Source organism: Vipera berus (assembly GCF_964194415.1).
Source record: "Vipera berus genome assembly, chromosome: 2".
In the NCBI taxonomy this organism is placed as follows: Eukaryota; Metazoa; Chordata; class Lepidosauria; order Squamata; family Viperidae; genus Vipera; species Vipera berus.
The window spans coordinates 35,520,218-35,542,187 of NC_138203.1; the positions used below are offsets into that span (position 1 = coordinate 35,520,218).

Here is a 21,970-nt window from a genome sequence, read left to right on the forward strand (position 1 = left end):
TGTTCTTTGAGGAATTTGCAAGCCTCGGAGTTCTGCTTAATTTGTCTCTGTCAATCAGAACCATGATATTAAACCAAGTCTGAAGAGATACATAACAATTTCCCAATACAAAGTTACACCAGGTTTGGTGTAATGATTTAGGTGCTGCCTTAGAAACTAGGAGGCTATGAGTTTTAGACCTGACATAGGCATGGAAGCTAGTTGGATGACTTTGGGCCTGTCACTTTCTCTCAGCTCAACCCACTTCACAGGGTTGCTATGGAAAAATAAGAGGCAGGATTATAAGTACATTCACCTTAAGTTCACATTATACATAATAATTACATAATCATGTGTGTCATCATTTTAGTATCACCATGAGTTGCTTTGGATGTCATTGAAGAGATATTCTAGATATTGGCAGATCTTGTGAACAGATTTAAGAGTAATTTTTAAAATTATGTTCCCAGTCTCACTAATTAAAATTACATCTCAAATAAAATATTCTACATAGAAAAATCACTTTGAATAGAACTTATGCTTATAGAAGGCAACTTTCTCTTCTGCCTATGGAAGCTAAGGAAGAGTTGGACATTTGTAAATTTTCATCTTTAAACTGTAAACAATGTCATAGCAAAATATGTAGTACTTTAAAATTATTGAGATGGAAGCACACTGGTTATCTGGAGTCTATCTCAACATTTCCCTACACTTAATGGAATGGACAAAGGAAGCTAAGATGCACAGGGGGTTATCACAGAAAAGAAACTTCATGTTCTGTAAATCCAGACATAATATACAGGTATATAAAAATGACTGCTATGAAGTATTTCTAATAGTGTCAGATTATAGCCGTTATAATTATAGCCTTTACAATTTCAGAAAATATATTTAAGAAAAGCAACATATAAATAAGACTCATATTTTAAGTGCACATGTCCATTTTAATATTTTCAAGATATATTTGGCACATTATTCCACATTATTCCAAAAGAACATTAGCAAAAACAAATACAGGTAACACAGAGAATTAAGTGTCCATTAAATACATTATAGAATGGGTGCATAAAATCATATTTAGATACGCCTCCAGCTGACTTATCTTCCTTATCTTTCTCTTTAACCTAATTTGTTGAAGATGTTCAATAACTGGTGAAGATTCTCTGCTCAGAGAATTACTTCTGTACAAGAAGTAATATTTAATAAGAGGCATCAAATGCAGGGGGGACCAGGATGGCTGTGAATGCAACCTGGACAGCAGTGCAAGGTATCATGAGCAAAAAGATCACATTCAACACAAAATGCACTATGACAGACTTTACAGATGTAGACCTGAGGGGAAAAATGAAATTTAAAAGTAACATGTTAGCACATCGTAGCGTTGTTAATAAACTACCAATGCCCTTTGTATGCTTTTTAAAATTTTGCTAAGCAAATGATAATAACCTGTTTAATATTATAAGCAATAATTTTATTACATTGTAATGAAACCTGGTCTATTCCAATGTCAAGACTGAAAATAATTATTTTTAAGGCCCTAAATCTAATGTGATATACATATGAAGCTCCCCAAAAGATGTTTATTTGCATGGACATAATATACGGAATAGTTTATAAATTAAATTTAATAAATACTTACATGATGATCTCTAATTTCTCCCTGACATCCCTGACAATACCTGTTTAAAAATATTTGCAAAGTTCTATTAGGAAATACGTATTCAACTTTTTTTTCCCAATTTACTACTATAATTAGAAGAGGATTGGTGCTGCTATTGTAAATGCCATTAATAATGGCGTATAATCTCTTCATTTAAAATACATAAACAGAATATAATGATTTCCATAAAGAAAATTTTAACAAAGTTTTCTTTAGGTGAACAGCCCTTTAGGGATTCACACCATCCAAGGAACTGTGTTCAACTGCCTTAGAAGAAGGCAGGAAACGGCCCTCCCCTGTATACCAAAAAGTTGGAACTCTGCCTCAAACCTTAAATTACTCTTAGAAAGAAACAGTAATAAATGAAGAATCAAAAGAAATCTCATCATAAAGTAAAAAAAATAATTTGGAAATAATTTACTTAGTAGTGAACATGTTGTGCTTTAAACAAGGGGCACTTAATTAAAAACATTAAAGATATATCATTTAGCTGAAGAACAAAATTCCTGGAGTTTGGATTCGCAATCCTAAGTATTTTTTACATACCTTTCCCCCATATACTGTTCCACTGGGACTTCCTCGAAAGCATCCAAAGGAAATAGGTGATGGTATGATCGAGCCAGATGTGGTGCAGACACTAGTGTAAGTCCTGCATACAATACGTTTTATAGATATTCAAGCCTCTGTTCCTTATCCCAAAATAGTGTGTCCAATATATAAAAGTTCTAAGTTTATTTTTAGCCATGTCACGTTGCAAGGGAATAAGCTTAAGTCCCAGGTATTATTCTAATTGCTTAAAAGGGTTGAAGTGTGATAATGAGCATTTGCATACTAAACTCTAGTCCTAACACAATAGCCACAGCCAATCTAAAGTCTGTGATTATAGTTCTGCCAACCTAGCAGTTCGAAAGCACGTAAAAAATGCAAGTAGAAAAATAGGGACCACTACGGTGGGAAGGTAACAGCGTTCTGTGCGCCTTTGGCGTCTAGTCATGCCGGCCACATGACCACGGAGACGTCCTCGGACAAGCGCTGGCTCTTCGGCTTTGAAACAGAGATGAACACCGGCCCCTAGAGTTGGAAACGACTAGCACGCATGTGCGGGGGAACTTTTACCTTTACCTTTATATTTGAGTCTAATTTCAATCATAGTGAATTGTAGAATTAATTCATTCAGGTATTATCAATTAGGGATGTCCTGCACACAGGAATGGAATGGTTGAAGTTTCTAATGAAACATGGCAGATACAAGTGCACTTGGACTTCCCATTCCAGTAAACCTATCTTTTTAATAGACCAGCAACAATGTTTAAAGTATTATTTAAAATATTTATACAGAAATGTATATTACTTTTAAGTCATAATCTCAACTCAGGTCATTAAAAAGTAGGACAATAAAATTATAATCCTAAAACTATAGAAGTTCATTCAGATATCTCAAAACATACTTGTATTCAAATCTAGCAATGCGCTAAACTGCAAAATATTAATAAGCTAGGAATGCTTTAGGCATTAATACTCATTAATGAAGCATCAGATAAACGACTATGTTAAGTACAGGAGAAAACTTTAATCAGCTTTACATTGTTAATTGCTGGTAATAGTAGTACTTCCAGAAACTGCTTACTTGAAACTATTTTGTATTCATTCTGTAAACAAATTGCTTCTATCTTAAACAAATCTTTAACCACTGTTCAGACTCCAGTAGATAAACTATATTTGAGTCGGATTTTTAATTGCTAAGTAAGTCATAAGAATAGCAGCTTACTTGAGACCCATGTAACAGCTTAAAGATAGAATTTTCTAGGGAATGTGACACACTTGAACCAACTGAGATATAGATCATTTATGAAAGATGGAGGAAGTGGAAATGCTGAAACTACTTTGTAAGAAAATGCTGAAACTACTTTGTTTTTAACTATAAGAACAAAAAAGAAGAACATGCTATTATGTTTCATTTATGGCAGACTAGTATAAAAGCCCTGATACTCACCACATACTTTGCATTCCACCGGGAGCTCACAATATTTGGCTCTACACTGGGGACAGAAATACCCTCCTAATGTAAGGCCTGGGTCATTGCTGTTTTCCAGATGCCTGTATAGAAACACATATTGTTTCCTAAATACTTTTTTTCCTGAATGTACTTGAATTATTTGAACAAAATTAAAGGCAGATATGTTAAGATTCTACAAGTAATATTATGATTCATTCTTACAGAAATTGCCATACATCAAAGAAATCATGACCTTTAAGTGCTTCCATTTTATACTGCATTTTTCCAGCAATTATGCTACATTTTATAAGGAAAATCTCAGTGTCCTGCAATGGATAAAATGCTAAAAATGATTCGGGATTATTTTCAATTACAAAATAACAACTGAATTATTGACAATTAGTACATCTAAAAAGATCAGATGATCAATACTTTTAGCATGAACAAAAAAGTTGGTGAAAACTAATTTTGATTAAAATTTTAAAATATGCAAAAGCACTTGTATCAAAAATGTATTTGCCATTTTCAGTACATCACCTCCTGCTGAAAAAGCAAGACTGAGTTTGCCTATACATACAGAGAAGATGTAGAAAATGTAACACAAGCTAGTGAATGGTCTGGCAAACCTTAAAAACCTTTACCCTATAAAATGCAGTACCTAATATAGAATCACATATTACTTACGCCATGCTAAAAGATGGTTTTGCATCCTGGTCAGCCATTAGTGCAATTGTGTGCTGAGGAAAGCCTATGTAAGAAAAAAGAAATACTTAGAAAGATTGATGTCCAAGTTTGCATTCAGACAAGATACAGAACAGGGGTCTTCAAACTTGGCCCTTTTATGACTTGTGGACTTCAACTCCCAGAATTCCTCAGCCAGCTTTGCTGGCTGAGGAATTCTGGGAGTTGAAGTCCACAAGTCATAAAAGGGCCAAGTTTGAAGACCCCTGATATAGAACATAATATCCAAAAATGTTCCAATCTGTGCAAATTCTCAATGAACAGGAACATGCAACTTCTTTTAATACAGCTGTTTCTTAACAAAATTAAGGACTACCCTTGGCATACATGACTACATATTCAATATGGTAGAATGAGCTATCATTGAGACATTGCATACTGAACCTAGAAACAAAAAAGACTTGACATAATTTTGCCTCTAGGTTTCCACACTATGACCCGCACTTCTCATATTAAAAACAATGACATAAAGAGAATTGCATCAAACATTTACAGAAATGCTGCCTGTTTAATACTGAACTCTTAGAAGTAACAAAATTCTTACCCATTCGAATAAGAGAACTCTCAGAACTAGAGCTGGCCGGTGGTGGACTGACATGATGCATCAGGAGCTCCTTATAATGGCTTTCATCTAAAATAACGTGGTAAGTTCCTGCCGTACAGAAAATAATACAACAGAAGTTGCAATCACTGCCAGCAGATGTATTAACAGCTGCTTGGTTGAACTGCCTGCTAGAACTGTCCTATAGACTTAAAAAAAAGACTCTTTGCAAGTAAAGAAGCTCTCTAAAAAGGAAAAGTGCTGTTTTCTCCTTTGATCTAGCCCAGAGGTAGGCAACCTTGACTCTTTTATGACTGGTGGACTTCAACTCGCAGAACTGAAGCATAACTGGCTCAGAAATTCTGGGAGTTGAAGTCCACGAGTCATAAAAGAGCCAAGGTTGCCTACCCTTGGTCTAGCCAATACATATGAGAACTGTACACAGAGGGAATAGTGAAAATGTTTCTCATCCACTTATCTTTGAATTTTTGTAAGGCTGATTAAAAAAAGATATTACTGAAACCTTGACTGTGTTATTAATAGTGCATTGATTGCACTACTGCAGCGTAATAATTTAACCATGAATAAAAATACGGTAGATCAATTCTACTGTATTCAGTGTCAGAAAGACCCAGTCAATTCTAATTGCCAGATGCAATATACAATTTATAAGAAACAAATACTGAGGAATTTTCTCATTCATTCATTCATTCATTTTTTATTAAAGTCACCACATGCTCCTAATTTATTTTCTTGTATTATTAAAAAATTACATCAATAATCTAAAATTTGCTGCAAGACAGTTGTTTGAAAAATATATATTTAAAGTTCCTTGCGGCTACACTGAACACACTTCCCATCATGCAGTTGCTGTTGTGTCAGTGTGTTATGTCCCCCCAAGCAGCAATAAACTACCAGAGACCCAGGGTTGAAATCTGCTCCAAAATCCCTTTTTGTAGCATGTTTTTCTATCACTTTGAAGCAGAAAACACTTTTAAAAAGAACTCTGGAGTATAAACTTTAAAATAGCTAACATAGTTTAAAGCAGAACAAGTCCACAATTTCCCTCTAAAGTGAAAGGAAACAACTCTTTTAAAATCACATCACCAACCTCCTGCCACTATCACCCTGCATTTGTCAGAGACTCAGTACATGTTTAGTGTTGTCCTCAATCATCAAAAGATTTCTCAGTCATGCTTCAAATGCACGACTGAAAGGGGTAATTAGCATTGTGAACGTTTTACAGGAAACAAAGAGTTCAACATTTTACAGTGATTATTGAACACAACCATAAGCATATTAAAGATATATTAGGGAATGGTTATAAATAAACTTTCATAAAATGATGATCCTTGCATCACTTTCTTTGGTAAAAATCCATTTGTATATTTATGAATTCATTTTATGTATATAAATATACATACCACCAGTTTCTCTGGCAAGCACAGTGCATACTCGAACTTCAGCAGAAAGACCAATAACAGACACTCTGATCTTAACTGATTTTAAGGACTTTGGATGAAAAAAGACAAAAATAAAAAAAAACACTATCAGAACAGAAAATTATCACAGGAAAGAAATTTCCAATATTTCATAACAACCCAATTATTTAATTATCAAGCAGGTCCAATATGACAATTAAATAATAAAACAAAATAAATTCTGTACCTTTATTAGGTCGTATATATTTGAGGGATCGCATGTTGTTAGGCTGCTGAGTATTACTAAAATTTCTCGACTTGTATGTCCTGGCATGTGCCTAAAGACAATAAAATGTTCACTTCTAATAGTTACAAGAACAAGTTCCAAATGTATTTATGATTTTATTGAATATGTGAACTCTGTTTGAACTTTCAACTGTAATCAGAGGAATACGTTTTTATTAAATCCTTTCTTACTGAAAGAAGCAAACCTAAGTTTGTAATGCAGATATGCAAAATTGTACATATATGCAGTTTGAAAAAAGAGTGGGTATATAACAATGTGCATTTACTCTCATATTGATAAAAGCACAAATAAAAAAAATCATATGGGATTTTACAATTTTCCAAAATCATTAATAACAAGACCAATTCAATAAAGTTATTATTCCAACACAGTTTATTTCTGTAATCATGCAAGACTACACACCTTCCAACAACAAAAGAATCCAACAGAGCTAGAGGGAACAAAGCTAAAAAGGCCATTCTAGGGGCTTTATATTTCAAAATGACTTGCAGGAACAATCTACTAAGAATAGAGAAGTCTAGGGGGGCGGAGCCAAGATGGTGGAGAGGCAGCAAAGGCTGTAAAGAGCTCCTCCAAAAGTAAAGGTTTTATTTTATTTTACTTTATTTTTATTTTAACTTTTTAACCTCTTTTAATATTGTATTTTAACCTACCTCTTTTAAACTTTTTAAACCCATTTTTAACCCATTTCAACTTTTTAAACCATAGTTTTAAACTTATTTTTAAACCTGTTTTAACAAACCTGAATGGGGAAAAGAAGGAGGAGACAGCACTCTGCAGCAGAAAGTATATCCAAGCCTTTGAAGCAGCAGAAAATGGAGGATTATATTGCAAACAGACAGTCTGCTCCAGTAAGTAACTCATTCACAGGCACCTTATCAGATAAATTTAATTTATGTGACTCATCGGAATGGGACTTACAAACTGAACTGGAGAGCAGACAGCGTGTGGAGTTGTCCTCCTCCCTCTTGGAGAATGGCTCCCCTCCTTGGAATCTGGCAACAGCCTCTTTTACACAGGAGGGAGATGTAGCAAATTTGAAGGGGGAAAATGTGACAGACTTCCTCTCTAGACAATGTTTGCTTACAGCCCAAACTGTAAACTCAATATATAATCTCTTGTCAATTGTCATGGATAAGGTTGATTGTCTGAAAGAGTCTTTTGCAGAGTTTGTTAGGAGCCACCCAAATACTGTGGAAGGACTTGGGAGGATAACCATGGACAGACATGAGATGGCTAACTCAGAAGGTGAAAGTAGAGAAGGACCTTGTTCTCCTCCCAAAAATTTGAACACCTACAGAGAAAACACTCAATCAGGCAAAGGTCTAAGAGATGACCAATATAACTACAGTCTGCAAACTAACCAGGTTACTTTGCAAATTTATGACAAGAGAGTAAATAGAGGGCGTTGGAGCAATAGAAAAGCTATTAGGCTGTCCCTGAGCCAGCTGCTCCGCTGTGAATCCACTCTGATAGATCTACTACATGTAGAGTGGCTGCCAGCAAGAACACAATGTATGAGAATTCTCCTATCATTCAAGCAGCCCACAATTCCCTCCATGCTCTTCAGAATGAAGCCCTTTTTGAGCTTTTTCTCTATATTTCCAATAAGGGTCTTTTGCTCAGAAAAAGTGTGCCCACTCCTGAAACAGCGTCACCAAGAGGGAACTGTCGCTTTAAATCTAGGCTGCAACAGCCCTCACACTACTAAGCCTGAGGCTGCTGCAACTGAACTGACCCTGAGAAAGCAAAGAAGCAATATACGAACTGTGTTACCCACAGCTGCAGGAACTGCTGAGGATGTGCCAGAGGAAATGTTGATTGACCTATTCAGTGCATTGCCAGAACCTGAGCAAGTTAACATCATTCAAAGATTGGACGACCTAAAAGAGGCACTGACAACAACCCAATCTACAGCAAAGCCTCTATTTAATTTGGATCCACTAAACACGCAACCTTGTGACAAGATATTTAATCAACAATCTGCCTTTACCTCAACAGTAAAAAAAGGTGTTGTCACACAGGCTGAGAGTGGAGTAACTGCACTGACTGACCCAGCCTCTGAGAAACAACTGAAAGACAAAGGGCTTCATCACACAGTGCCCCCTAAGCTGACAAACACTAAGGACATAATCCAGCTTCCATCCTCATTTGATTTAGAAGTTCCCACAACATCTCTCCACAAGATGAACCCTCAGCCATGCCCCTCCAAAAATGGACATAAATCTACATTTATAGACTTAAGCCAGAGTACCTGCTCTTTGGGAAAAAAATCATTCTTGGAGCAAGAGCAGAGGCACACTGGCAACCGAGATATAGAGGAGCAACAACAAGTTCTGCAACCCACGAGGAGAAATATCGAACCTCACAACAACTGTGTTTATATGGGAAGCTTAGATGATATTGACCCAGCTCCATTGTCAAGTTGACATCTGGCATTTCCACCATCTAGCCAATCAACCAAGTCAGACCACGTTGCTTCTGAGAACCCCATACAGTTGATGACCTGGAACATAGCTGGCTGGAAAAGGATAGTTGATAGTGGACTAATGAGCTTTCTTTCTAGATTTGACGTAATAGCCTTTCAAGAAACCTGGCTAACCGAAGTGGATGAACCAGTACAATTGCCAGGCTTTCAGGGATGGGCCTCCCCAGCCCTAAAAACAAAGAACAAAGGGAGACCCTCTGGTGGGCTATGCATTCTTATAAAGGAAGAGTTGCAATGGTAGGGAGAGAAATTATATAACGAAGATAAGTATCCGTACTTTCTAGCTGTCAAATTTGAATATGACCAGTTTGAGTTAATATTGGTAAATGTGTACATTCCTCCAAGCACATCCCAGCACTATAATTTTGAATATTGGATGGGCTTGGAAGTTATCTTAGAAGATTTATCTATATTGTGCCCTCAGTCCATAGTGGTATTATTAGGAGATCTGAACGCTAGACTGGGTCCCTCTCTGTATGAGCTTGCCCAGAAGAAGGGAATCCCAGGGGAGTTCTTTGATAACCATCCTCAGTGGCTCTCAAGAGACTGTAAAAGTAATGCCGCTGGCCTGCTCCTAGTCTCCTTAATTTTTAAGGATAATCTCCAAATTTTGGGAGGTAAGGACAAGAATTATACATACCCTTATACATACCACTCAGCCAATTCAAGTAGTGTACTGGATCTCTTTTGTGTGTCTAGAGATAAGGCTGACCTCTTCTCAGAGGTCACAGTACACCTTAGCGACAATAGCGACCATCAGCCTGTAAGTGTGACATTGCGAGGCCGCTCAGATTTAAGACCATATAACATGGCTGACAGATGGCTCACTAAAAAGGTAGAGGTGACCCAAAATAAAAGGTTAATTTGGGCCAAAGTTGATACTAAGGCAATATTAGAATGCCTTAAAACAGAGAATGCTACTAAGTGGGCTAGAACAATACAGTCATCTACTACTGACTGGATGTCAGCCTTCAATGCATTCTCCAATCTGTGTAACATACTGAAGAAACACCTAACAGCTAAACCTACTACAAAAAGAGCCCAAGTGGGTAGACCTCGCTGGTTTGATCCTGATTGCCAGCGACAGAAAAAGAAATTGAAGGCAGCCATGAGGCTTGCCCAGAGGAATCCTACTGCCCATATACAAGCTAAGATGCTGCACACAAGAAGGGAATATAAAAAAACTATAACATTAAAGAAAAAACGTTTTGCCATTTCAATCTGGTCAGAACTTGAGTTGGCTGCCAGAAGTCATAATTCAGTATTATTTTGGCACTCAGTAGCAGGTATTCTGAAGGAACGGAGATTTGCATTTGACATACCAATCTCTGCTGCGGACTGGGAGAATTATTATCAGTGCTTGTTTGCCCCCACCGAACCGGTAAAGAAATTATTTTTAAACAGTGATTTGGTAAATCCTAGAACCCTCCCCCCTTGGCCACCAGTTTCAGAAAAGGAGATACAGTCCATCATTAAAAGCTTAAAGAGCAATAAAGCCCCAGGCGAGGATTTTTTACCAGCAGAATTATTTAAGAAATTTCCCAACTGGTGGGGCCCTGTATTAGCAGGTCTTTTTACACACATAAATAACACCTGCCATATACCAGATGGGTGGAAGATGGCAATAGTTGTCCCTATATATAAAAAAGGGAATAAAAAGGATCCTAGTAATTATAGGCCCATCAGCCTGATTGACATTGTAGCAAAAATATATGCTAGGTACCTTTTGAACAGAGTTGAAATCTGGGTAGAGGAAAACAACATCCTCACAGAAGAACAAGCAGGTTTTAGACAGAACAGATCTACTATTGATAACTGCTTTGTTTTGAACCATCTAATTGCCAAATATGCCTATAAGAGGAGACCCCTGTTTGCTGCTTTTATAGACCTTACAGCAGCATTTGATATGGTAAATAGAGACGTACTATGGAGTAAATTGATATCTCTTAAAATAGAACCCAGACTTCTGGCTTGATTAAAGCCCTTTACACAAGTACCTGTTTGAGGGTGCGGTATGGGGTTAATGGGGCCCTGACTAATAGGATTCACACAAATAAAGGGATAAGGCAAGGGTGTATCCTGGCCCCATTATTATTTAATTTATACATCAATGATTTGCCAGGGTTAATGAAGGATACCATGGTACACATGCCGATGATCCTAAATACTTACTGTAACAGCTTGCTTTATGCTGATGATATGATTTTATTATCATACTCACAAGTAGGATTACGTAGGCTATTAAGAAGATTCAGCTCTTATTGCCAGGATAACTCCCTAATTATTAGCAAATCCAAATCGAAAATAATGGTGTTTGGAAGAAACCATCAGAGACATAAGTGGCAATTAGACGGTGAACCAATTGAACAGGTTAATACCTTTGTATATTTGGGAGTAACTTTTTCCAAGACTGGATCTTGGGCCTGCCATCATCAACGAAGTACATTTAGAGCAAAAGCCCGTTTGAATTTATTGCTCAAACTAAAGAATCATAGTTACCCAGGGTCCCTAGCTCCACTACTCAAAGTTTATAAGGCTAAGGTTACGACAATGCTCTTGTATGGAGCAGAAATTTGGGGTCTTTATTCAACCACAGCTTTAGAACGAACACAGTCCCAGCATCTGAGATGCATTTTGGGTGTAGATCCAAGAACATCTGCTGCAGCAGTTAGAGCTGAATTGGGAATTCATACAATTCAGGCATTATCTAAAATTAGAGCTTATAACTACTGGTGCAAAGTTAATGAAATGGAGACTGATAAGACTCCCCAAATTATGCCTACTAGAGCAAATAAAACTACAATCACAAATCTCCTGGATCACCAAACTAACAAATTTTGTAAGAAGCTGTGGCCTTCCTGTTTCTTGCGTAACAGGAGAACAATCTAAAAAAAGAGTTGCCCAAAGAATTAAGGATATAGAAGCACAAACTGATATAGCTATCCTTAGTAAGGTGGGTAACTTGAAATGGCTGAGTAAATACAAATGTACTTTTCAAGTGGACAGTTATTTGAAGTCACAACTCCCAAAACATCTTAGGGAGATATTTACGAGAGCAAGATTTGAACAGCTGGACACAATGGTCAGATATGGGAGATTTCATGCTATATCGTACAATGAGCGTCTCTGCATTTGCGGAGCGGCAGAGGTAGAGGACCTGGCTCACATCCTATTTGACTGTTGTTTGTATAAGAGGGTGAGAGACAGGTATCTTGGTCTATATACCAAACGAATGACCCATTGGGATCCCCATATCAAAATAACTTACCTTATGTCCGGCCAGAACTTGAAAATAACATCCAACGTAGCACAGTATTTGAACAAAATGATCCAGTTAAGATCTGCATATGTGGGACTGATTGGGGTAGATTGTAAGGGCGACTCCGAAATATAATGTTTCCATATTTTATCTATATCTTAAATTTGCATTTTATTACTATTTTAACTTAAATTGTATTTTAATTCCATTTTAAATTGTATTTTATCAAATTCCATTTCGGATTGCTTTTATCTAGTTTTGGTGATGGTTTGTTGCTGGAACTTTGTACTTTGATATGGCCCAAGGGCTAATGAATAAAAGTTGTTGTTGTTGTACTAAGAATAAATTAAGGCAGCTAGTTTGCAGTTTGGTATGTAGGCAAGACATGCATTTGTCCAGATTTAACAAGAAATTATGATTTACCACTGGAATCAAAAGTCAGGAAAAGGACCAGAACATGAGACAGACATGTTCAGATGCAAAAGTTATTAAATGGCCCTGTCAATGTTTTGCTCTTTTAACTTCACTTATAATTAGTGCAATCATTTACTGCTATTTTAAAATAAAATAAAATAAAATAAAATAAAATAAAATAAAATAAAATAAAATAATAAAATAAAATAAAATAAAATAAAATAAAATAAAATAAAATAACTCTTACATTTCCAACATATACTTACTTTAATGTTTGAGTGGCTAAATTTAAGGCATTATATAGAGAAGGCTCTCCTAGGCAGGTCATATCTACAGCTTTTTTCAGAGCCGTTATATGTTTCCTTGGATTCCCTATGAAAAGAAATTAACCTGTCATTACAGATTAGTGTCCTAGCTCACTCCCAGGCTAAGGAAAATACTCACTTAGGATATTTAGTTGTTATTCTCTCTGCCTTTAATGTACATGTTTACAACATCAAATACATATTATTTGTATCAGAAACAACGGCCACTTTAGGAAGAAATAAGAACTCAGGAAACAGAAAATCAATACCTGAAAGTTCAGTCAGTTTTTCAGCTCTTTTACTTTTAGTTACAATGATGCCAATCTGCAAGAAATTTGTTTGCATTAATAGGATTCACTGAGCAATGAAAATTATATCTCGGAAAAGATGTGGCTATATTTATATAACAGGCAGAATAGGATAGCTCCACATACAAAGCATTATTGCTTCTCTTTGTATTTACTACAGATTTTGCTGGGTCTGGGAAAAAGAATTACTGCAAAATATTTACTGGAGCAAAATGCTTTAGGAAACTTTTTGTAATCTGCATACTTAATTAAGTTACATAAAGGAGTTCTTTATTGCTTAATTGTGTTGTAAAGCCATGGAATCTGATAATGCAGATTTCAGAATGCTAGGAATCATTGATCTCCCCCACCAATTTTTTTTTTAAGTTTATAATTTATATGGCTACAAAACAGGCTTGACAGATGTTGACTGATGAAATCAGAAGCCCAGGAAAGAAGGAAATCATAGTTCTAAGAGCTTCAGGATATTATCATGAACTGTTTCTCCATAATCCAGGGAAATAAATAAAGATTAATTATATCCACGTAGATTGCAGAACCAAGCTGGCTCTGGCATTCTAAACCATGCCAAGAATCCAGTTGCGACAACTGGGAAAAAAGAAAGTATACTTGCTTCCCCAACTCTAGATGGTTAACTAACCACTACACTTTACCAAACATTAAGGAAAAAAGTTAATTACAGGAATGGCTGTCCTACGCATGCAACATCCTGCCCTGAATAATTTCAAATTCTATATAACCCTTTCTTATCTTATATATTTAAACAGATAAAATTTAAGAAGCAATAACTATGAACTTCGTTTTCAATAATGCACATACCTGACTAATAGGATTTTGATCAAAATATTCTTCAACAAAATATTCCAGTAGCTACAGAATGAGAAACATTAAAACAATCTATCAAATACTATTTTATATTGGGCAAATGTATTGAATTCTTTGCATCTCTTTAGAAAAATGCTCTTCAAACTAATTTCTAAACATAACCATAGTGGTTTAAAAATATATCTAGAAGTTAATAGCAAAAAATACTGTGACATCTATTCATTATGTTTATGAAAATAAGCACACTTCAAGGGTCAGCTTCTTTTCAAAAAGGATGATCCTAGTTCTGCACAGCCCACTTAGTTAAAAAACAATTGTAAGTGGAATCTATGTACGTCTTTTGACTGCGACACTTGTGGAGTTTAACAGGACTTGAAAGTGAACTGGTGTGTTTGTAATTACCTTGTAAAACTGCACTTCTGAACATATTTTCTAGAGATTAATTCCCAATGAAATCAGAAATTGCTAATGTGCTTGAGATTAAACTGCACGCTAATTCACTGAAACAAAGTTTAATATATGCTGATAACTCACACGTTGGAAAACTGCTACAAGATAAATACCTTATATATGAGTACCAATTTCAATAGACCAGGGGTGTCAAACTCAATTTCATTGAGGGCCGCATCAGCATTGCGGTTGCCCTCAGGGGGCCGGGTGGGTGTGGCCAGGGTGGGTGAGGCCTACTGGGTGGGCGTGGCTAGAGTGCGTATGGCCTACTGGGTGGGCGTGGCCAGCTCTACATCATTCGCATCAAGGGTGCCTATGGGGGCCTGGGCAGGAGTGGGACAGATCTGTGGGTCTCTGGCAGAAGGAGGGTCTCTGGGCCAGGGCCAAGGCAGTGGGGGCCGTTCCCTCACTGTTTCCAGGATGGCTTCGCGGGCCACATGAAACCACTTCGTGGGCCGGATCCGGCCCCCGGGCCTTGTGTTTGACATGTCTGCAATAGACTCTTATATTCACTGAATAGGAAAAATAATAGTGAATAATGTACTATATTTATATATTTCATTTTCCCAGTGATATAGTTATTTCCTACTATCTTCTATTAGAAGAATAATTGTGCATGTTCATTAAACTAAGAAATGATCTCTGGTCTATGGTGGTTCTCCTATACCAGGGGACTTCAGCCATGCTGGCTCAGGAATTCTGGCAGCTGAATTCATAAAAGAGCCAAGGTTGCCTACCCCTGTCCTATACAAACCCCACATTATATTTGCTATACAGATTTGGAGCACTTTTGAATTATTTCAAAAATTATCACCTTTAAGGAACACGTTAATCTATTAGGTTTTAAATCTTGATCTTCCATTGTTCTTGATCCATCTACTATGACATACAGATGGCGCATCTATAAAGATAAAAAACATAAAGCCAATATTAACTATACTATTGTATTCAAAAAATAGCATTAAATATTACCTTTATATACAACTTAACCTTAAGTGACAAAGCTTTTTATGTATTGGTTTTCAAAATGTTTTTTTCTTTCTTTATTTTTTATTTTATTTATTTAATTAGTTTTCTATACCGCCCTATTCCCGAAGGACTCAGGGCGGTTTACAGGGCAATATTTAAAAGACAATATAAATTAAGATAAAAATAGAATTAAAAAGAATTAAATTAATAATAGCCCAACAATAAAACAATGTTAAAATTTAAAACTAAGGTAGAGTAGCAAATTACAAATCTCCATAAACTTGTTTAAGATCTACTGAACTCAAAGCTCAACTGAAAGCAAACAAACTAATAATGAATATATAAATGTCAAGTACAGACTGCAGGTATCAGATTTTTTTTTTGAGGCTTCACTCTCACCTCTTTGCCTGAAGTATTATAAAAATCTACCCAAACTAGTCCAAGTAATTTATTACTTACCACAATTAAAGGTAATATATTTATTATCTTGCCTTTATTTTTTATAAATAAGGCGGCAAACTTACCTAATACTCCTTGCTCCTCCTATTTTTCCCACAACAACCCTGTGAAGTGGGTTGAACTGAGAGAATGACTGGCCCAGTCACACATCTGACTTTCATACCTAACGCAGGACTAGAATTCAGTGTCTCCTGGTTTCTAGCCTGGTACCTTAATCACTGATCCTTCCACACCAAAACCCAGATAAGCTGTCATCCAATTTATCCCACTTCATTTAATGCTTAAGTCTAATTTAAGCAAATTTATTTGAAGCAAAATGAGAAAATGAAAGTGTACCATCCCAAGTCGTACTTGTCCATGATGTTCAAAAGTTCTATAAAATAAGAAATAATTATTGCAATCTTCATGGTCCGTAGGTAAGCTGTTCATATATTTTAATTTGTACATTGTCTAAAAGTTATAATCCATGTAATTCATGCATTGATCATTACCCACCTGGATTACTGTAACACATTCTATATACAGCAGCCTTTGGATATTAACAGGTGCCTACAATTGGTCCAAAGTAGCATGACAAGACTGCTAGAGGGTCAATCCCCCCATTGTAGGGTAATGTTTCTGAAATTACTGCACAGGCTACCAGCTCCATTTCAAAGCAGTGTTTATGACTTAAAAAGCCTTATGTGGCATGGGCACCTGGTTGCACGAGGCATCATCTTCACAGGATAAAATCTGTCAGTTTAGTGAGAATAACTTGGCAAGGAGTGAATTAAATACTAGTAAGAAAATAGGCCTATTTTCTGGCAGCCTCCATATCTTAGATCCAGAAATTAATAAAGCTCGCTCCTTCTATCAGTAGTACAGAGCTTGCTTTTCCTATCTCTCTCCTCACAGTGTGTCCATATCACTTTGGAGCTGTACTTGAGGCACATGGGAAAATTGCATCTCCTAACATACTAACAATTATATTCTGCCCTAAGGTTTTAATTACTGGCTTTTTTTAAAAAAAGGCTTATTTGAATTTTTATTTTTAGGCTCCCTACTCATTGATGACTCTGAGCAATTAAAACAATAAAAAAACATACTTGGAAGAACAAATCTGATATATATGCTTAGGAGGACAATATATAAAAGTAATTCAGAATACATATTTCTTCCAAAAAATCAACAAGGTTAGAGCCACATCTGCCTCAGAGGATATACTGTTTTATAGGACACACATGGCAATAGAGAAGACATGTCTCCTGAGTCTTACAAAGTGCCATTGTTTAAGTGTTTGGACCTGGAGGATACTAAGCTGTCCAAACTTATCAGGCAGGTACAACTGGAGAAGCAATCCTGCAAATATCCAGCCCCAGTACTATGAAGGGCTTTATAGATGACCAGAAGCTCCTTGAAGAATACTGGTACAATAGTGCAGCTCACGACATAACATTACATCACTGTACTGATATGCACCCATACCAATTCACACCACTGTATTCTGAACTAGTTATAGCTTCTGAGTGGTCCTCAAGGCCAGACCAATTGCAGTATCTAGTCACATAAAGTTACTGTGAGAAAAGCCTCCTATTCTAGGAACAGACACAAGGTTCAATGAACTGGAATTCTAAACCAAATGAACAGCAAAATTAGAAATATTTAAAAATCAATATTGAGAGTTAAAGATTATTTGCATAAAAATGAATTACACAATTTAAATGAATAGCTAAACTTTTATGATAATGAAAACAAATTGAACAACTGTATCAGGCTGTATTCCATTAATTGTACTACTATATTTACATTAAAAATATATAAACAAATTGTATCTTTTTAATTATAATGAAATGAAAAACATCACATTACAGGCATAGTTTTGTGTTTTACTGAGATATAAATCCTATCACATTCAACTGACATTTGAGTCACAATTGTTAAAGAAATATTAAATAATATTAGCATGTTGTTATACAAATATGCTACCTACAAAGTTTGCTTGAATTCAATTTTTACCTTCTCAGTCCAAATCTCTTTTCCTTTTTGGCATGTGACATCCTACTTATTTAATTTTAACATTAAATATCCTACCTGCTTAATTTTAAAAATCAATCTCAATGTTTTCAGCTGAACAATGGAGTAAAATATTTCAAATAAACAAATATTACTAGGCATATTTTGGAATTTTAAAATAAACCACTAAAGATAAGAACAGCGCTATATTTCATTTATCAGACTGAATATAACTTCAAACAAGGGAGAGCTGAATATTCTACATATGGAATGGAATTAACTGTATTTAAATTCAAGTTACACATTTATTATAAAGTTATATCAATATAATGTACTGTACACTGCGCTCAGTTAATGCTTACCTTTTTCTCTTGGCCTTGAAGAGAATATCTTCTATAGTCGCTTTTAATGATCCAGATTCATCTTCCTTAAGAATTTCCCTAGAAGCAAACAAAAAACAAAAAAGCAAAAATTCTGTAATGTACTTACAGCAGGATGTCACATTTTTAAAAATGGAGGAAAACTTAAGTGCTAAAAAAGCAAGCTTACCATGTTCTTTCATAACCCCCTTCCCACCGTTTGGTTCTTTCAGGTTCATCATCCATTTCTTTGAGTCAATGTTTTCCTAACAATAATAATTATCACAATCTAATTAAGATTTTAGAACATTATACTAATAGCCACACAAAAACACATATTCACACACAATATATACATACAATGATAGAAAGCTAATATAACCATATCCCTGAATTGTGTTCAAGACTAAATTTATGCAACTGTGTTTCCCTCAATTCTGAAAAAAAAACTTGTGTATACTTGCTACATGGAAAACATCAAGTTAAAACTTGAGGCCACAAAGTTCACCTTCACCTTTCATATCCTTTCATTCAAAATTCTGAAAATCTATTAATTCTTTTCTCTGCATTCCAAGGCACTTCCACATCCTTTTTTATTACTTCTGTGGGAAATCAGTGCATTGCCTTGTTTTCTAAATACATGTATGTGAATAAACATACATTTCAGCTATGTTTTTAAGCTCTTGTGCCAATCTCTAAACCTTTACTGTGTACACAGGAAAAAAAATTATAAGTATATCCTTTGAATTTATGTGATTTACAGAGTAATGTATTAAACGGTTTTTGACATAACTTTATAAATTTAGGTGAATGAATGAATAATACAAAAATAAAGTATATAAGCAGTAATATATAACCAGTAATCTCAAAATATGATTTGATTAGAGGTAAAGACGTGACAATCGGACCGTGGGGCTGTAAGGAGAACCTCAGAAACGGACAAGAATTACGCGGTATTTGTTAACATAACACCAAGCACGAGATCAAAACTTTGAGCAAAGACTGCTATAGTCGAAGAAAAGCCAGCCTCTATTATGTCTGATCTGGAAGGTTCACTCTCCAGGAGCAGCGGAACAAATTTTAAGAGAAAAAGCATTTTGGACTCACAGCGTTTCTTAGCTGACAGAAAGAGTTAAAAAAAACAACAACAACTCGGAACTGGAGAGATTCACCAAGCCTCCTTTTCTTCGTCAAAAATCTGTCTGGAACAATGAGGAGACGAACAAAACTACCATCTCTTTTCCTGAAAAAAGCGACAACAACCCAACCAAACGCCGCCTCCTCTCTGATTCCGTCCCTTCTTTAAACACTCCGGTCGCAGTGCAAAAACGGTGCACTATAGTTCCGCCGAGGAAAAACCTTGAGATAAGAGGGAAAAACACTGTAATGCACAATAAATATTATTTCTTATTATTAGCCAATGGGTTAATCCTTGAAAGGGGCCTTCTGGAGAAGACTTTCTACAGGACCCTCTTGATAGACAAAGAGTTCAGCTGTTCAGTTTAGTTGTTTTGCGTAGTTGTATCAAAAATAAAACCCATTTTTGAGCTTTGGATTTTATTCCCTTCCGGATCAACACAGCCTCGTTCTCTGTTTCGTTTTTATGTGTAATATTTAGGCGTACGGTATCATTAGACCTTGAGTGGGAGCAATCCAAAAAGAAATGATGGGAGGGGATCGAGATAACAGATTGGAGTGCAATTGTGATTGAATACCAGTGTATTACTGTTCGAACCCGCTCAACCGCTACAAGTTATAGCAAAAGGGGAGGAAGGGCTCAATTTGGCTAGCTTCCGTTCCATTAGGTGGGGGGGGGAATGGGGAGAGAGACATTTTCAGAGTATACTCTTATACCCACATGCTAGCTGCGTAAATACATAGAGGCCTTAATGGAGCATTTAAGTCGAGCACAGCTGATTTCTGCAGATGCAACTGATTGTAGGATTGAATTGGCCTGACATGGAGTGGGTCAATTTAAGGCAGTTGTATGGGTGTACATAGGAAGGGTTTGGTTTACAAGAATTCCGGTTTTCTGCAGTAGCAACCTCTTACAGGCTTGCAGATACTCCGCACCCCCACGGATAATTTTACCCTGCCTGGGGATCCTAAATGGGTCTAAATCGCCCCGGATAGGAGATGAAGAAAGAAGGGTGCTCTAGCAATTCTGGAATGGCAGTGGCCATTCCATTCGACTTCAGGAAAGCCTTCTAACCCGACAGGAGAAAGGGTGGTCATATTGCATCGACCAGCCCAAGCTGCTAGCAACCAAGGGCCAAAAGCACTAACCAGCACAACTGTGAACAGTGTGTTTGAAACTGGGAGAGGAATTCAATCTTCTTTTTCCTATTCTACATTTAATTTCCTAGAAAAGACCCCCCAAGAAGCATTTTGCTCTATGAGTTCATGGTGACCTAACCCTAACCCTAAGTGGAATTTTCCTCCAGTGGGATTTTCCCATGTATTTTACCAGAAAACATAGATAGGGCAGCCTATAAAAGTAAGTGTCCTCCTAACCATACCCAGGCACTTTGAGTTTGTTGGCAATGTCCATTTTGCTCTATGAGTTCATGGAGACCTAACCCTAAGTCTAAGTGGAATTTTTCTCCAATGGGATTTTCCCATGTATTTTATCAGGAGACATAGGGCAGCCTAAATCTTTTCTAAACCTTTTCGCTTTAGGCCTCCTTTGTCATCGTGTGCAAAAAAAGGGTCAATCAATCAATCAATTTCAACTTTTCATGGGGAAAAAAAAGATCTCGCAAAGTTGGAATTAATTGATTGAACTTTTTAGTCCCAGTCTGCCATTACCACCGCAGCCACACCCAACCAATGGGCCATGCCCACCCAATTGGGCACACCCACCCTATGGGCCATGCCCACCTGGCACCCAATGATACATAAGTGGGTTTTGGGTCACAGTTTGGGCACTCAGTCTCTAAAAGGTTTACCATCATTGTCCTAGTTCACTAGAGGAACATCAAACATTACTTTTAATCAGATAAGTTTCCAACTTAATGCTCTTAACAAAATATTCTTCTAGGAGGAGATAATTCCTTGTAACATGTAAAAGGACAGGTTTGAATGAGTTTGTGAATCAGAATAGCTGGTGGTTCTAGTATTTAGCCTTCTGTCTTATTTCTCATTTACTTCATTTGTTCAGAAAATCTTAAAGAAAATTATTTGAGCCAATGGAAATACATGAATATACAGTATATTCAATTTTCATCGTGGATAAATCTGCAGATCCCAAAATTCCACAACAGCAGAAATAAACTATTTTGGTTTTAACAAACATATGAAGTAGGTCTTTAAAGATAACTAGATTTGCATTAAAGTAAGTATCAAATGCTTAAAAGAAATGGACTGCATATACAAAATACTATGTTATGGTTCATGTCATAATTAGTGTAAATTGGTTTAGGCTTTAGTTACTGAGCTTTATTCTCCTGTTCCCATTAGTTTTAAAGAGATTGTGGATTGCTCTCAAGTTATATATA

At 36.3% G+C, this 21,970-nt stretch overlaps 1 protein-coding gene across 3 annotated transcripts; it reads right to left on the reverse strand.

Annotated features, from left to right (window-relative positions):
- Positions 1–919: 919 nt before the first annotated feature.
- Positions 920–19,717, reverse strand: GTF2H2 (general transcription factor IIH subunit 2). Of its 3 annotated transcripts, none has more exons than XM_081317806.1 (16): positions 19,581–19,717; positions 18,664–18,739; positions 18,477–18,554; positions 16,459–16,495; positions 15,509–15,595; positions 14,239–14,289; positions 13,381–13,435; positions 13,073–13,178; positions 6,586–6,676; positions 6,342–6,429; positions 4,921–5,028; positions 4,320–4,383; positions 3,633–3,736; positions 2,186–2,288; positions 1,619–1,658; positions 920–1,311 (listed from the first exon to the last, which is right to left on the reverse strand). In XM_081317806.1, the coding sequence occupies exons 2-16, from the start codon at positions 18,717–18,719 to the stop codon at positions 1,192–1,194; spliced, it is 1,188 nt and encodes a 395-aa protein (XP_081173932.1). In that variant the 5' UTR covers positions 18,720–18,739; positions 19,581–19,717; the 3' UTR covers positions 920–1,191. The 3 variants fall into 3 exon arrangements, with proteins under 3 accessions (XP_081173932.1, XP_081173931.1, XP_081173933.1); XM_081317805.1 differs by having other exon boundaries at positions 4,320–4,404; XM_081317807.1 differs by lacking the exon at positions 2,186–2,288 and having other exon boundaries at positions 4,320–4,404.
- Positions 19,718–21,970: the final 2,253 nt, after the last annotated feature.

Excerpts from the sequence above, each read along its gene's own strand:
- GTF2H2 (XM_081317805.1), bottom strand. The coding sequence starts at position 18,719 with ATGGATGATGAACCTGAAAGAACCAAACGGTGGGAAGGGGGTTATGAA. Across the intron at positions 15,596-16,458 it reads GACAAGTACGACTTGGGATG|ATGCGCCATCTGTATGTCAT; the intron begins GTACACTTTCAT and ends TTATCTTTATAG. Across the intron at positions 13,179-13,380 it reads AAAACTGACTGAACTTTCAG|GGAATCCAAGGAAACATATA; the intron begins GTATTGATTTTC and ends TTCTTTTCATAG.